The sequence below is a fragment of the Bos indicus genome, chromosome 21, assembly GCF_029378745.1.
Source record: "Bos indicus isolate NIAB-ARS_2022 breed Sahiwal x Tharparkar chromosome 21, NIAB-ARS_B.indTharparkar_mat_pri_1.0, whole genome shotgun sequence".
NCBI classification, from domain to species: domain Eukaryota; kingdom Metazoa; phylum Chordata; class Mammalia; order Artiodactyla; family Bovidae; genus Bos; species Bos indicus.
In genome coordinates this window covers 64,766,150-64,782,687 of record NC_091780.1, presented here as the reverse complement: position 1 = coordinate 64,782,687, position 16,538 = coordinate 64,766,150, and the positions used below count along the sequence as shown (strand labels likewise).

The 16,538-nt window shown below is 54.6% G+C and overlaps 1 protein-coding gene across 1 annotated transcript in view; it reads right to left on the bottom strand.

Moving 5' to 3' along the window:
- Positions 1-16,316, bottom strand: part of EML1 (EMAP like 1) — a 201,020-nt gene extending 184,704 nt beyond the window's left edge. Inside the window, exon 1 of the mRNA XM_070775696.1 lies at positions 16,159-16,316. Coding sequence (XP_070631797.1) covers positions 16,159-16,186 — 28 coding nt within the window. The 5' untranslated portion in view covers positions 16,187-16,316. The remainder of the gene's footprint in view (positions 1-16,158) is intronic.
- Positions 16,317-16,538: the final 222 nt, after the last annotated feature.

The following is a 16,538-nucleotide window of genomic DNA, read 5'->3' as shown; positions in this document are numbered from 1 at the left end:
TGGACTGTAGCCCACCAGGCTCCTCTGTCCATGGAATTCTCCAGGCGAGAATACTGGAGTGGGCTGCCGTTCCCTTCTCCAGGAGGGGATCTTCCCAACCCAGGGATCAAACCCCGGTCTCCGGCACTGCAGGAAGCTTCTTTACCATCTGAGCCACCCGGGTAGCCCCTAGGTGGGCTTGAAGAATTACCCGCTGTTGATCTAAAATTCACATTGAAGGGGACACGTGAGTTCTATCCGGTAGCCCCGGTGTTGGTCACAGGAGTCACAAGGGAGTGCCTGCAGATGAACGCACCATGTGCGTGTCGCTGGGGAGTCCAGGGACAAGGACTTGGAACTCGGAGTGTCTTTCTGGGCACAGAAGCAGAAATGCGTCTCCCGGGGCTTGCTGCCTGTGCTGTCTCCAGGCAGAGGGCTCAGAGCTCCCAGAGCGTTTGAGCTAAGAGCCAGCCGATGGCATTTTAAACCTCAGCCACTTACTGGCTCCATCAGGAGTGCCTCAGGAGCGGCTCCATCTGGGACACGGTGATTAACGACTCCAGCCTAGGCTGGCAGAAGGCCTTGGCTTTGACACCTCTCATCTTCTGATGCTCGGAATCACTGGAAATTAACATCTCCACCTGCTGCCGCTTGCTTGTAAAACCCGAGTGAGGTCCCGCCACTCCTCTGCTCTCAACCCTTCCGCGGCTCCCATCTCACTGAGGGTCGAAGCCAAGGACCCACCTTGGACTGCAAAAAGGTCCTCCACCACCTTCCTGTCCCGCCCCCCGGGCTCATCTCCCCCCATGCCCTTTTCACTCTGCACAAAGCGCCGGCGCTGGTGTTCTTTGTAAAGATCAGGCATCCCCACCCCGGGGCCTTTGCCCCTGCGGTTTCTTCTGCCGGAAACTCCCTTCCTTCGGATATTTCTAGGTTCACCCTTCAAGGCCCCCAGGTTCTTCTCAGTTGTCACCTTCTTAGAAAGACCTTCCTGACCTCACTCTCTGCAGTGAGAGAGTGCTCTCTCTCTGGCCTGAGTCACTGCCCTCCAGCTTTATCACCCTGGTCACCACTGTACATCCTTCGGCTGTCTATTTTGTTCGTTGTCTGTACACAGCAGTGTCAGTCCTGGGAGGGCAGGGACCACACATGCTTTACAGCTGATCAACCAATGTTTGTCGAATGACTGCTTGACCAAATGCTGCTGCCGCCTCTGCTTCTGTGCCGGGTCACCCAGGACCTTCCATACAGCAGGCCTTGATTCAAGGACTCACTTTGTAATAGGAAGACCCACATGTGAGGCTATCTCCAGCATCCTAGGGCCTCATCCCCAAGCCTGGATGGTAATGCTTTCTTGACCCCCCACTAGCCCTCTGATCTGGAGGACCCTTCTCTCTCTTACCACCTCCCGCTTGTCCCTTAAGACTCAGCTCAGGATCACCTCCTCCAGGAAGTCTTCCCTGACTATCCCTCACAACTTGGAGTCACAGCAGGTGGCTCTCTGGGCTCTCATAGTCCTTCTCAGTTGTCTCCCTGCCCAGCTATGACAGACAGCCCTCTGTGTCCCAGGACCCAACAGTGGCCTGACTGACCACTGGTGCCCAGGACACGACTGGCAGCTAAGTAAACAATGGCTTACATAATTTCTTTTTCTTTTCTTTTAAAATTCTTCTTCATAGAGCCTGGTGTTTCACTGGAAGCTCTTTACAGACACTGGCTCCAGATTGGTTCATTTCACAGGCAGGGAAACTGAGGCCCAGAAGATGGAAGGCATGGGAACTAACTCCTGTCCAGCATGTTCTCTGAACCAATCACCAGTGGCTCAGCAGGGGGTCTCCTCCCCTGCCCGCCCCCCCAGCTGCTATGGGACTTTCAGTGGCTGTGGTTTTGGGCCTCACGGCCTGCACCGAGGCCAGAGCTTGCTGGAATGCTCAGCCCAGACTGAGTCCGTCCGGAGAGAAAAGACTTAGAGCTTTCACAGGAGTCCCGAAACTTCCCTTTCCATCAAAGAGAAAAACCTGAAGCACAATGAGAGGGGAGGGCGGGGAGCAGAGGAGCAGGAGGGAGGGAAAAAGGCCGGAGGCTTCAGGCAAGGAGGATGCCGGCTAGCTCTCCCTTGGGATAAAGCCACCTGGGGTCATCTAAGACCCTCGGGCCATTTCCCTGGCTCCCCAGCCAGAGCTCCAGGAGGCTACAAGCTTCTCTGAGGAATCCTATGCTGGTGCTTGTAGTGGGCTGAAGACGAAGTGGACCTCAAAGATACCAGGCCCCAATCCCTGGACCCTTTGAATACTATATATGAAAAGGGCTTCCCTGGTGGCTCAGATGGGAAAGCATCTCCCTGCAATGCAGGAGACCCAGGTTTGATCCCTGGGTCGGGAAGACCCCCTGGAGAAGGGAATGGCAATCCACTCCAGTATCCTTGCCTGGGAAATCCCATAGATGGAGGAGCCTGGCAAGCTACAGTCCATGGGGTCACAAAGAGTCAGACACAATGACTCTTGTGTGTGTGAGCAACTAACACACACACACACACACACACACACACACACACACATATGGAAAAAGGGTCTTTGCAGCTGTGATTAAATGAAGGATCTCAAGACGGGGAGGTTATCCCAGATCACAGGGGGGCCCTAACGCCACCACAGGCATACTTATAAGAGGGAAGCAGGCAGCGCTTTGATGCACAGAGCAGGCAACGTGGCTGCAGAGGCAGAGATGGAAATGATGGGGCCATGAGTCCAGGCTGGGTGGGTTCACGTCCCAACCTGAATTACCTGGTTTCAACCTGACTCCCTGGGGCTGGGGTGCAAAAGCCAGGCCCTCTTGTCTCAGACTTCATGGTGCAGCATGTACCCCAGAGCTTTCACAGGACCAGGCTACGTGGAAGGTCCTGAGTGACCTGACACAGAAGGAGAGGCGGCAGCAACATTTGATCAGTCAGTCATTCAACAAACATTTACTGATCAGGCACAGCGGAGGCGTGGTCACAGCCTGCACTGGAGTGGCAGACAACGAATAAAAGAAAGCCAGATGTGTTTCTCTCAAAAGTCTGCCCGTGGAGTTGACAGTGTGTATGAATTACTACTGCTTATTTTATTAAACTATTAATAAAATAATAGTTATTAAATAACTATTATAATTAATAGCTAATAATAATAGTTATAATAGTTACTAAACTATTAATAAAATAGTGACCCTACCCCGTTTCTCTCCCTCCTTACTGCCTTCGCCTAAGAGCCTCTCGCAATAAGCCATGTGCACGGGCTAGAAGCTCTGCTTCTGTCTGATAGAATCCCCCACTCTGCCCTTGACCACGCGTACTGCTGCATTCACACTTAGCAGCCACCCTATAAGGCAGTGATCCCCAACCTTTTTGGCACCAGGGCTCAGATTCGTGGAAGACAATTTTTCCACAAACCAAGGAGATCAAACTAGTCAACTCTAAAGGTAATCAACCCTGAATAGTCATTGGAAGGACTGATACTGAAGCTGAAGCTCCAATACTTTGGCCACCTGATGCAAAGAGCTGACTCATTGGAAAAGACCTTGATGCAGGGAAAGATTGAAGGTGGGAGGAGAAGGGGGAGACAGAGGATGAGATGGTGGGATGGCACCACTGACTCAATGGACATGAGTTTGAGCAAACTCCGGGGGATGGTGAAGGACAGGGAAGCCTGGTGTGCTGCAGTCCACGGGGTTGCAAAGAGTTGGACACGACCTAGTGACTGAACAACCACCAAGCGGGGTGGGGGTGGTTTGGGGATGATTTAAGCACATTGCATTCATTGCGCATTTTATTTCCATTATTATTACATCAGCTCCACCTCAGATCATCAGGCGTTAGATCCCAGAGGTCGGGGACCCCTGCCATAATGTATCATCAGCCTTGTTTTGCACATGAGGAGACAAAGGTCCGGGGAGATTATATGACTTTTAAAGACCGCACAGCACCAGGTGGCAGAGCTCACGTGCCAGGGCCAGCCTGATTCCCTGTCCCTGCCTCCCACCTGTGCTCCACGTGACTGTGGACCCAGTAGAAGGACCAGGAAACACCTGGGACCCCTGCCAGCTGCAGCATCCACCCCAGCCCCGGGGCCTGGGGTCCCCCTGGGATATGACCCGCCCTGCCCAGACTGTCGACTCAATTGAACATTCCAGGGTGGGCTCCAGTAGAGAATTTGATTGTTCCCTCCGGGGCGGCCTAATGAGCTTGCTGTCCAGAGGTGCATTTGTTTTCCACCCATGACGATCTGACTGCCTTCCCTCACCTCCCGCCCGGCTCCTGGCTCAGGTTTCCGCTACACAATCGGCCTGACCATCGGCACCTCCGCCAGGCCCCAGGCTCCCGCCCAACCTCGTGGGAGGACGCTCCTGGCCCAGCTCCAGGGTTCTCTATTGACAGACGCAAGCGTGCAAGTCCAGGAAGGGCAACGTCACAGCCCCAGTGAGCAGCCAAGGGGAAGAGGCCAAATAACTCACGATAAGAAAAACCACAGGTGCCCCCCCCCCCCCAGAAACCCAGATGACGGCCCAGCTTGTCCTCCCTGTGCATGTGGTCTGGACACCTGCCTCGTCTGCATTTCACCAGGCTGCAGAGGTGCGGCGGGGTTGCTTGGGCTGCCCAGCTGAGCAGAGGTTCAAAGCTGGTCAGGAAATCATCCAGGGCTGGGGCAGGGCCAGTCAGCACCTTCTCTGTTAATGTTTGTCCCTTTCGTTTGGCGCTTGCAGAAACTTCTGGATTTCCACCTTTCTCCCGATCCCTCCTCCACACCAGCCCTCAGGTAGGGCTCGGAGCTCAGTCTGCAGCTTCAAGCAATGTTTGCCGGCAGCTTCTCTGCACCAGGACCCTGGAATTATCTCACTGAATCCTCACCACAGCCTGGGAGGCAGGTCCTTCTGTCATTATGCCCATTTTACAGATGAGGAAACTGAGGCATAATGTCTGAGAGCCGAGAGGTGATGGCCAAGAAGCATGGGAAAAGATGCTCAGCGCCATTAGTCACTAGGGAAAAGAAACCAAAACCACCATGAGGGACTTCCCTGGTGGTCTGGTGGTTAAGAATCTGCCTTACAAGGCAGGGGAAGCAGGTTCAAACCCTGGTCGGGGAACTAAGCTCCTACCTGCCACAGGACAACTAAGCCTGTGTGCTGCAAGTGAAACCTGACACAGACAAATATAAATACATAAAATAAAATATTTTTAAAAAATACCCATAGTGAGGCACCATTTCACACCCACTGGGACGGCTGGAATCAGAAAGATCACAACAGGGCTTCCCTGGCGGCTCAGTGGTAAAGAATCCACCTGCCAGGGCAGGAGACGTGGGTCTGATCCAGGAAGATCCCACACACCTCAGGGCAACTAAGCCCATGCGCCACAACTACCGGGTCTGTGCTGGACAGCCCAGGAGCTGTAGCAACTGAAGCCCTCGTGCCCTGAAGCCTGTGCTCTGCAACGAGAAGCCCACGCGACTACAGAGTAGCCGCTGCTCAGCACAGTGAGAGCCTGCTCAGCAGCGAAGACCCAGCACGGCCAACGATAAATAAAAAGAAACGTTAGAAAAATAATAAAAGAAGCAGGAGTGATGAAATCTCTTTGAAAAGATCATAACAAGTTCCAGAAGGATGTGGGGCTATCAGGACCCTCATACGCTGCTGGTGGGCATGTACACAGTGCAACCACTTTGCAGTCAAATGCTGCACCACTGATGCACCCGCTGGGGCAGCCTCTTTGGAAAATACTCTGGTCTTTTTTTTTTTTTTCAAAAAGTCAAATGCGGTTCTGGGAATTCCACTTCCAGCTGTGTAACAACCCAGGAGAGATAAAGACCCGTGTCCACGTAGAAACTCGTGCACGACCATTCACAGCAGCATTATCTATAATAGCCAAAAAGGAGAGGCAAGCTAAATGCTCATCCACTTAAGAATGGACGAGTAAAGCGAGGTTTAGAACTGCACAGTGGGACACTATTTGCCCACAAAAGGGAGTAAAGCACCGACACACAGCCAAACATGAACGAGCCCAAAAGCGTGACGCTGAGAGAGCAGCTGATCACAGAAGGACACGTATCGCACGATCCCCCTTACGTGAAATGTCCAGAATCGGCAAATCGATAGAACCGGAAAGTAGAGTAGTGGTTGCCAGGGGCTGGGGGTTGACTGCTAATGCCTTAGAGATTTCTTGGATTATTATTTAGTAGTTAAGTCGTGTCTGACTCTTTTCTATCCCATGGACCATAGCCCACCAGGCTCCTCTGTCCATGGGGTTTCTCAGGCAAGAATACTGGAGTGGGTTACCATTTCCTTCTCCAGGGGATCTTCCTGACCCCTGGAGGGGTCGAACCCGCATCTCCTGCATTGGCAGGTGGGTTCTTTATCCCTGACCCATCAGGGAAGCCCAGGGGTTTCTTTGTCATCAGGAGGTGATAAAAATGTTCTAAAATTGACTGTGGAGATGGTTATAAAATTCAGGTCAAATGGGTGAGTTGTATGGTATGTAAATTACATCTCAATAAGGCTGTTAGCAAAAATTTTTAAAGTGATGGCCCAGGACTCTCCACAGAGCCTGCAGCTCTGAAAGTCACTGGTTCTACCCTCCGGCCACCCTGTGAGACTCAGAGGGGCCTGAGCTCAACTTCCCTGGGGGACTCACCCCCCAGCCGATCCCACAGTCTCAAGGCAGGCTTGGGTGCCTGGACCCCCGCGTGCTCTGAGCAATGACATGGTCTCCTGCTCTTCTGGGCGAAGGCCGCCCCCAGACCCCACAAGACGGAGAAATCTGGCTGTGTCCACTCCTCCCCTGGGTGTGCCCTGGTGGATGTTGATCAAAGGTGAGTGGGGCTCCTCCCAGGCACCCAGGACTGGAACAGTCTCTTGATGGCTCAGCTACAAGTCCTGGTGGAACCTATTTATAGCACTTTGCCTCCTGGGTTGGAGTCACGGCTGAGGCTCCTCCTCTCTCAACAAGTTTCCAGATGGAAAGAAAAGGGAAGGAATGCATGGGGGCTGCGGGATGGGCGTGCTGCAAAAGCCCTGTGTCTGCCTCCCACAGCGCTGAGTGCTGGATTTCCTCCTGGCCACTGGACAGCGCTCCCAGACATCAGGAAGGTGCACCAGCTAGGCAGGCTTCCAACTTCCGGGTTGGAACTCAGTGGCAGTCCCTCACCCAGTGGTGTCCAGGCCTGTGAGAGGGGCTCAGTGTCCCTCGCAGAGCTGTGATGGGGTAGCAAGTGCAAGTGGGAGGGAGCCACCCAGAGCAGGACACACAGCCGATGCTCAGTAAACCAGGGCCCGTGGTCTTTGGTGCTTCTCTCTGGGAGGAACTGGGAAGGCTGGGATGGCCAAGGGGTGTGGCCACAGTCCAGGCCCTGTTCCAGCCTCAGCCACACTTCTTGGGCATGAAGGTGCCCAGAGCACCCACCAGCAGCAGTTTGGGGATGCAGTGTAGCCCTGGCCATGGAGGATGTGGCTGAGCCCACCCTGGTCCAGGCGCAGAGCCAAGGGCCGCGCTTGGCTCACTCACCAAGTGAGCGGGGAACCGCTCCAGAGAGATGCTGAGCCATTCAAGGCCCCTTGAGCATCCTAAGATTCTGCTACAGGAAAGACTATCTCATGGGACACTCCTGGGCCTAGATTCTCATGGAAACCTCTCTAGCAAGAGCAAAGGACTTGCTGGAGGTCACTGAGCACTTTAGTATCAGGACCGAGCTCAGGTCCAGGTGTTCAGTCTTCAACTCCAGTGCTCTCCCCGGCAGACCCTTGCCTTCCAAAGAAATTCAGAGGGAATCTCATCCGCTGTCTTGTCTCCTGATAAAAGCCCTTCTCCCAGGCCTGCTCCCTGATCTACTGGCCTTCTTTGGAAAGGACTGAAAGCCTCCAGGCCCCCTTCAGGCTGCAAGGCTGCTCAGTGCGAAAGAGGAGCCCTGGATGGGGCCAGCACACTTGCATCCTGGCTCTGTCTCCGCCACTGTGTGCTCTGGGGCAAGTCATTCAATGTCTCTAAACCTCAGTTTGCTCATCTGTAAAATGGAACAACAGTGTTTACCACATAGGGTTATAAGGAGAATCATGCAGAATTAGGTATGTGAAAGGACTTAGGAGAAGGGGAGGCAGCATTTATGTAGTGCCTACTATACACATTCTCCTCTACTGCTCTCATAACTTGAGCCTAGTAGCACTGTGGAGAAGGAAACTGAAGTGGGTTGTCGAAGGCAAGTCTGTGGGAGGAGACCCAATTCTCCACTCCCACCACAACACCTGGCGGGACACATGAATCGGGGTCCACTCAGACTGCGAGCTCACCCCTCCAGCGAGAAGTGGCAGGAAGGGTGTTTTCAGCAAACGCACCAGCGCTTTGACATGTTTTTCCACCTGAAATAGATGCGACAGGATTCCTAGAAATGTGTTTAAACCTGGTAGAGAGTACTCTAAACAGCTTGGCTTAGACATTGAAATATGGGGCCCAGAACTGCAAGAGCGTCCGGACCCCAACACGGAGTCCAACAAACTCAAACTCTAGTTTTAAGTCTTGGATTTGGGTGACATCATCAACTTCTGGAAAAGGGCTCGGACCAACTCCAGTCTCTGCAAACATTATTTTTAAACCAGGTCTGATCTCATCATGCATGTGTTGTTCCTTGCCACAGGCCTCTGTTAGGCTGCATGTTTTTATTTAAATTTGCTTAGTTGTATACTCGGAGAAGGCAATGGCACCCCACTCCAGCACTCTTGCCTGGAAAATCCCATGGACGGAGGAGCCTGGTAGGCTGCAGTCCATGGGGTGGCTGAGAGTTGGGCATGACTGAGTGACTTCACTTTCACTTTTCACTTTCATGCATTGGAGAAGGAAATGGCAACCCACTCCAGTGTTCTTGCCTGGAGAATCCCAGGGACGGGGGAGCCTGGTGGGCTGCCGTCTATGGGGTCGCACAGAGTCGGACACGACTGAAGCGACTTAGCAGCAGCAGTTGTATACTATTAAAGGGCTTCCCCTGGTGGCTCAGCAGTAAAGAACCCACCTGCCAATGCAGGAGATGCAAGATCAATCCCTAGGTCAGGAAGACCCCCTGGAGAAGCAAATGGCAACCCACTGCAGTATTCTTGCCTGGAGAATCCCATGGACAGAGGAGCCTGGCGGGCTACAGTCCATGGGGTCGCAAAGAGTAGGACACGATTTAGTGAGTAAACAGCAACGACATACTAAAGTCTGGTGGGGAAGCTTGTAACTAAACCGACGATGCTGAATTATTTGGTGATGTCGCAGAATCAAGGAAACAGGGTCTGACCGAGAAGGATGAAGTACAGGCTCACAATTTTTGTTTTCCAATATATTTCCATAACCATTTCCTTCTAAAATCACATCCTATGTTTTTATCCGATGGTCTCAGTGATTAAACTGGCTCATGGATATCCATCCCAGCTCCCTCTTTTGTGCCTGAGGGAATAATAAATCAAGAGTTTTTGGCAACAAGCAGCTAAACATTTCTCTTGCTTCTGCTTTTCCTCGCTGATGCTGCGACCAGATCTTTCAGAAATTTATTTTTGGACTTTTAAAGGCAAGTTCAGATCTGAGGGAGAGAACGTGTTTTGAGAAATCTTGCCTCTCGTTTTGAGATCTGCTCATCAGAAACACATACGTTTCAGAGGCTAATTGACCATCGTGCATAAGATATGCTCTGAGCATTTCATAATTAAAATAGGCTATTTTTTAAAAAGTCATTTGGGGGTGGTGGGAGGGAGGCTCAAGAGGGAGAGGATTTATGTATACATGTCGCTGGTTCGTGTTGTTGTACAGCAGAAACTGACACAATAGTATAAAGCAATTCTTGTTGCTCAGTCTCTAAGTCGTGTCTGACTCTTTTGAGGTCCCCTGGACTGTAGCCCACCAGGCTCCTCTGTCCATGGGATTCTCCTGGCAAGAATACTAGAGTGGGGTGCCATTTCCTTCTCCAGGGGATCTTCCTGACCCAGGGATCGAACCCGCATCTCCTGCATGGCAGCTAGATGCTTTTACTACTAGGCCACCTGAATGTGTAAAGCAATTATATGCCAGTTTTTAAAAACTAAATCTAAAAAGAGAGAGGGAAACTTTTTTTAAAGTCAGTTGGGAAAAAAAGTTAATAGGGTGCAGATACTACTAATCCATTCCGTAAGGGAGCTCTGTACCCACCCTCTTGCCATTAGGTGTGGCCATAGGACTTGCTTTAGCCAATGAAATGCCAGTAGAGATCATATTGACCACTTCTAGGTGGGCGCGTTTAACTGCCAGTGTGAAGCCTCCGCCCCTTGCTTTATCTGCCTTATGATGGGAAAACTGGGTCCCTGTGGAGGCATCACACCTGCCAAGCCAACACGTAGGTGACCTGCCCTGGAGAGTCACCCAGACCTGCAGTAAACTTTGCATGAGTGAGGAAAACATCTGTGTTGCTTTAAGCCACTGCGATTTGTGTTTTCCATAGTATACAAGCCTGTCGGAGTGATAGAGTCAGTACAAACCAAAAGCGGCTGTCTTGACCAATGCAAAACTGGAAATCAGTAGATACAGAAACTGGTGACTGAGATGGGCCAAAGATGTGTTATTATTTGTACCTTCCTGCGTGCTAAGTCGCAGAGTCAGACACGACTGAAGCGACTAAGTATGCACGAAGGTATGGATAATAACAGATATCTTTGGCCCATCTCAGCTACCAGTTTCTGTACTTTATTTTCCCTGCATAGTTTCAAAAAAAACAAAAAACAGACAAATGGTTGCAGACACCAACAGCTTTGGGTCATTTAAAAAATATAATTGAAACTATTTAAAATCTATCTTGCTATCTCAAGGATGCTCATTTAGAATGGACCCAATACTTTTAAAGAGCAGAAGTGGCTATTTTATTTCCAGGAGGAATTCCTAACGGCTTCTAAGCTATATTTCTTGTCATGAGTGTAAAAGCTCCCGGGGGTGCTTCAAGAGGCTGGAATGGGGACAGCAGCCACGTGGATTTATTCATTTGCTCTTCAGAGATTCTCGGGCAGGGGTGAGGGCTGACACAGAGGTGGCAGGGCTCCTGAGTCCTGCTTGATGTCCCAACACAGGACACACGTGAGAGCTGTGTGCTCACCTGTAGGATTCTATGGGGATAAAGGCAGACCAAAACAAACCCTGAGACCAGAAAGGGAAGGAGGCTTGTCTCAGGTCACACGCGATGAGCCCACAACACATCTCCCACCACCCAAGGTTCTATGAGCGGGACAGTGGCGTCCAGGTTGGCACCGGTCAAGCTGTTTCAACAAGAGGAAGAGATGGTGGGGTGGGGTGGGGCACTCCAGGGGTGCGGGGTCCCTGGGGCTGCAGATTCCGGGGAAGGGTCCTTGGAGGAGGCAGGACCCCACCAGCCTGGACAGCGGGCCTGCTCCGAGCAGCAGGAGGGAAGGTGGGAAGCCTGCACGCAGGTGCCAAGGGGCCTGTGTTGGGGAATCGAGTCCTGGCTCATCACTCCCTAGCCAGTGACCCTGAGCCAGTCTTTCTTTCTCTTGGGGCTCAGTTTGCCCCTCCACGACATGGGGATCCATGGGTGGGAAGCGTGGACAGGGAGTCTGGTGTGAACCGTGACGCTGGGAACCGAGGAGGGTGGTAACGGGGCATCGTCTGGAAGGTCCTCATTTGCCCCTGACCCCAGCCTCCTGTGCCAGATCAGATGCTCCTCAGGTTAAACCCCTCCTGCCGTCGCCAGCACAGCACCCGGACTACCAAGGGCCGTGGGTTACAGACTCATTCCTGGGGTCAGGAGGCTGCTGCCCATGCCTCCCCTGGCCCCGGTTTACAGGAGTTTGACCGTGACATCTCATCTAACCCCCACATCACCCCTCGAGGTCATGGCGTCACCTCCACTTACAGATGAGCCGACTGACGGTCAGAGAGGAGAATGACCCGCCTGTGTCCAGGGAGCAGGTCTGCCTGACCCTGGAAATCATCCTCTAGGGACTCCAACAGGATGTGCAAACCAACCTCTGGAGCTTTGGCAGGTCACCCCACCCCACCTCCAGGCCCCTGACCCACCTAGCGGGAGAGGCAGCATCCAGCCTCAACATTCCCCCCACCTTCTCCCCCCAGCACTTTTCAGATCCTTCCATTCTCCCCCCAGTGGGCCTCACCCCATCTGCTCAGGACCTACGTCACCAGCATCCTCCTGGGCCTCCTGGCCTCTGGAGTCTCTCCTGACCCTGCACCCCTACACGGAAGCAATCCAGGCGCCTCCCCGATTCAAGACCTTGCTGGCTCCCTGTTGGCCATAAAAACAGAGCCCAGTGACCTGTCTGGGGTCGGGGGCAGCCCTCACTGACAGGAGGGGAGCCAGGTAGAGAGATGCTGAGGCCTGGGGCCAAGCTCACCTCTCCTGGGAGAAGACCCTTCCTCTCCAAGAGCGGGGCTTGAATAGTAAAAGCATTTTGCTTTTATCTCCTCATGGAGATGCTCAGCACAGACCCGGGCCCTGAGGCTGGTCAGTAACCACAGAGGAGAGCAGAAAGCAGCCCATTACTCAGAGGGAGGTGGGGGCTCCCTGCACCCTGGCAGGGGGCCCGCCATGATGACCGGGAGAAGGAAGCTCGGGCATGTTGTCTCCGGGCTCTGGGATGCCAGGAGCTGAGTGAGAAACGGGGTGGCCACCCCGACATCAGCCACCACCTGCCCCAGAAAAACCACTTCCCACTGTGCAAACAGTGTGATGCAGACCCCAGGGCTGGGGGCTGGGGTGGGTGGGCAGTGGGATTGATGGAAGGTTTTACAGGAGGAGGAAAGAGGTCACTTTACTGGCTGAGTGCTTCCTCGGGTTAGGGGTGTCTGTCCTCGCCACACCCGCCAGGGCAGGACAAATGTCCACCTGTCACTGAGGCTCAGAGAGGTTAACTGCTTTGCCCAAAGCCACAGAGCCAGGGAATGGCAGAGCAGGGATTCAAGCCCTGGGCTCTGATGGACCTACATTCGGGTGCTCTGCTCCGAATCCAGTGGCCTGTTCTTGGGTGCTTGGAATTATAAAGCTGCTTTGCTGGAAACTTTCCCAAACATGGGAGGATCGGACGGCACAGGGGCTGGACTCTCTTCCTGTGGAGCTCCAGAGCTGAGAGGTCAGAAGTACCGCAAGGTCAGCAGCAGGGAAAGCCAAGCAGCAGACCCAGGATGTGAGGAGCCCCTCTACCCAGGCCCGTGATGGCACCTACATACACCGTCTCCAGTGAGGGACGTGGCAAGGACCCACTGTACGGATGAGGAAGCTGGGCCTCAGGGCGGAAGTGACCCATCCAGCACTCCGTGTCGCCAAGGGGCAGAGCCAAGTCTGGAAGCCAGGCGACTTTAGGGGAAGCACCTTCCCTGGACCCGGTGACAGACGCAGTTCTCGGAGCAGGCGAGCTCCTGCTATAAATATGATGCTGACTCCCGGTAAGCTTAGCCTCCAGGCTCCCCTGCCCAGGCTCAGGGCCATAAATCCTGGAGCAGGCCACCTGCCACTGTGCTCTTCGGCTGGGGAATCGTCCTGACAACCCTAGCAGGGTACCACGATTTTTTGACAGGCTCCGAATCATTGGAGGCAATGTTGGGCTAGCAGTCTCCCAGATGAGAAGGGCCATTGCTCAGAGGAGAGCCGAAAAGTCCTGCAAGATGGCCAGCCTCCCCACCCCCAGGGGAGCAGGGGGCGGTTTCCTAGAAAAGGCATCCGACCTGATATCTGCACAGACAGGGGCTAGGAAGCTGGGTTTGAAGCCCAGCTCTACCACTGACCAGCTGGGTAACTTTGGACGAGTCTGTTTGTCTCTCTGAGCTTTGGTTTCCTTAGTTATATAGTGAAGTCCATGCCACCGATCTCCAGGGATTAAACAGACGGCGTGTCCACAACGGCTGGGACACAAGACACAGCAGACAGCCTGGTCCCTTTGCTTCCTTGTTTGGGTCACAGCTCATTTACTGGTTGAATAATAAAAACAGCAGCTGACAATAAGCCTGGCATGATTCTCAGTGTGCTGCATGCTCTTGGTCACTTAATTCTCCCTGGAACTTAAAGCGCTGATATCCTATTATTGTCCCCATTTAACAGATGAGGGAACTAAGGTTCCGCACCCTTGAGTAATCCGCCCAAGGTCACACAGGTTGTAGGCGCAGAGCTGAGAACTTTTCCTGCTGTCCACACGGGCACAGAGACTGGTTACTGAGAACAGGTGGAAATATTTCACATCAGCTTGCCTGGCCTAATCACTGCTGCACAGAAGGAATCCGAGAAAGACTGGAATTGCAGATGACACAGCCCAAGAGATTCCATTCCCACCCCGACCCCTACCTCCGCCATAAGCAAGCATGCATCCCTGCACCCAGGAGCTGTCTTTACTCCTGCCAACCTGGAGTGATCACAACCCAGCACATCAGACAGCAAAGACGGTCACACAGCATCCTAAAGGCGGGAAGCCAGGAGTCGCCGGCCCAGCCAGGGTGGGCAGGGCAAGGATGCTGCCCGCCAGCCTCCAATCCAGCGGACCTTCTCCCAACCCTGACAGGGAAGGCAGTCTGCCCCCAGGCTCCAGGCCACACACACACACATGCTCAGTACCCATTCCATTGCCCTGATGGGTTAATATTGTCCTGGGCTTCCTGAAATACCCATCCCCACAGCAGGGTGGTTTTACAAGCTGCTAAAAGCAGGGCCATGTCCCCGGCGGAGGGAGAGAGCTATTCCGGGTCGGTGTCAGGTGTGGGCAGAGCCAGCCAGAAAAGGGCCTGTCTGCACCCCCTGTACCGCCCCCACCCCCGCCCCATGCTGGCTCCTTTACAACCACGGCGGACAATTCCTGGCAGTCAGCGCCACTGGCGCCCAGCAGAAGAGGGTGAGGTCAGGCCAGCTTTGTCGGTATCCCCCTCCCCAAACACACACACACCCTGTTCCACGCTTGACTCGGCCAGGCCCAGGCAGGGAACTGTCCGGCAGATACCGTGCAGAGTGGGGTCTCACGCTGTTGCCCCCAGCTCACCCGAGGCCCTCTCTCCATCACAGTCTGACGTGCCCAGATTCTCCATGGTGGGTAAGGAATCCGTGGGCCACAGTCATGGCTATGGCAACGAGGCGCGGCTGGAGGGGGCCCGGCGGGGCTGCCCAGACCCGAGGGCTTCTAGCGCCAGCCTGGGACCCCCCACTTGCCGTTCCCACAAAGACACCGCTAAGCGCTCGCCGCACACCTGCAGACACTTGCATGCATCCTCGCTGTCAATCTCCACAACCACCTGGGGTTCGTTTTCACCGCCTCCTTCCTCACCTGGAGCCACTGAGGTTCCAGGCCATTCAGCCACTTGCCCAAGGTCAGCCAACTTGGAAGTGAAGGAATGGGAATCGGAACTTGGGCAGCCTGACCCCAGAGTCCCCAAAATGTTCCCTGAATTAAGCCGTCTCCAGCCACCCCCCCAACCCCACCAACCCCACCCCAGGTAGGTTCAGGGTAACGTCCACTTCAGAGGTCGTCTTCAGCTGGACGGAACCAGGGGCCACCAGCCAGGGACACGGGCAGCCAGCCCCCACTGTAGCCCCTCGCCTCGGGCAAGCCAGAGGGCAGAAACAGCTTCCTGCTCTCGCCCCACCGTGTCTGACCACCCCTCCACCTGCCTGGGTCCCTGGCCATTTCCAGCCTAGAGGGTTTGGGCACCCCTGGGTGGAGGGGGTCTGCCTTGTGTAGGCAGATCAGAAGCTCAGAACTTCCTGGTCTCAGACCTCTGGGAGGTCTAATGGAAGCTGTGCGCTCCCCTGTCCCCCATCACCAAGTAAATGTTTATACACACACTCATTTGCACGTGGTTCCAGGAGCCCGCACCCTGCGCCCACCCAGGGTGCAACGGCAGCCAGGGCCCCTATGCCGCGGGTGGGTCAGCTCCGCAGCCCAGATGACAGTTGGGAGGGTCCGCGGCAGAAACAGCTTCCTGCTCTCGCCCCACGGGGAAGCCGGGGCTGCAGCACTACCGAGCTTTGAGAGTCACGCACCTCCCGCCGTACGCACAGCCACCACCCCCCCGCCCCAGGCATCGGGCTCGAGGAAGGGGGTCCAGCCCCGCAGCTGCCTGCAGCCTGCTGTGGGGTGGGGTGGGCCGCGTCCTCGGTGACCAGTGGCCTTGGCTCTGCAACCGGAGCCGCGGTGGGTAAATATAGCGCTGCCACTCACCGGCTGAGGGGCCCTCGCCGTCCGACATGGTGTGGGAGATGGGCAGGCAGCCGGCCACAGCCCGCAGGGACGCTCGGGGACCTCAGCGGCTGTCGCCCACCTGGTGGGGCTCCCGGCTGCGTCCAGTCCCCAGGCGGCGTCCCGCCCCAGCAGGCCCAGCCACCACCACTACCCCCCCACCTCCGCCCCATGCTGGGCCGGGCAGATAAGGAGCTCCAGGGCCAGGAGCCTGCGGGATTGGTGGATAAATCTGGGCACTGCCCTCCCCTGCCCCCAGCCTCTCCGGCAGACTCAGAACGTTGCCGGAGAGACCGCTGCACCCCTGGGCACTCAGTCAGGCTGCAAGACCCCTCTCTGCCAGCCTGGGACCCCAGAGTGCC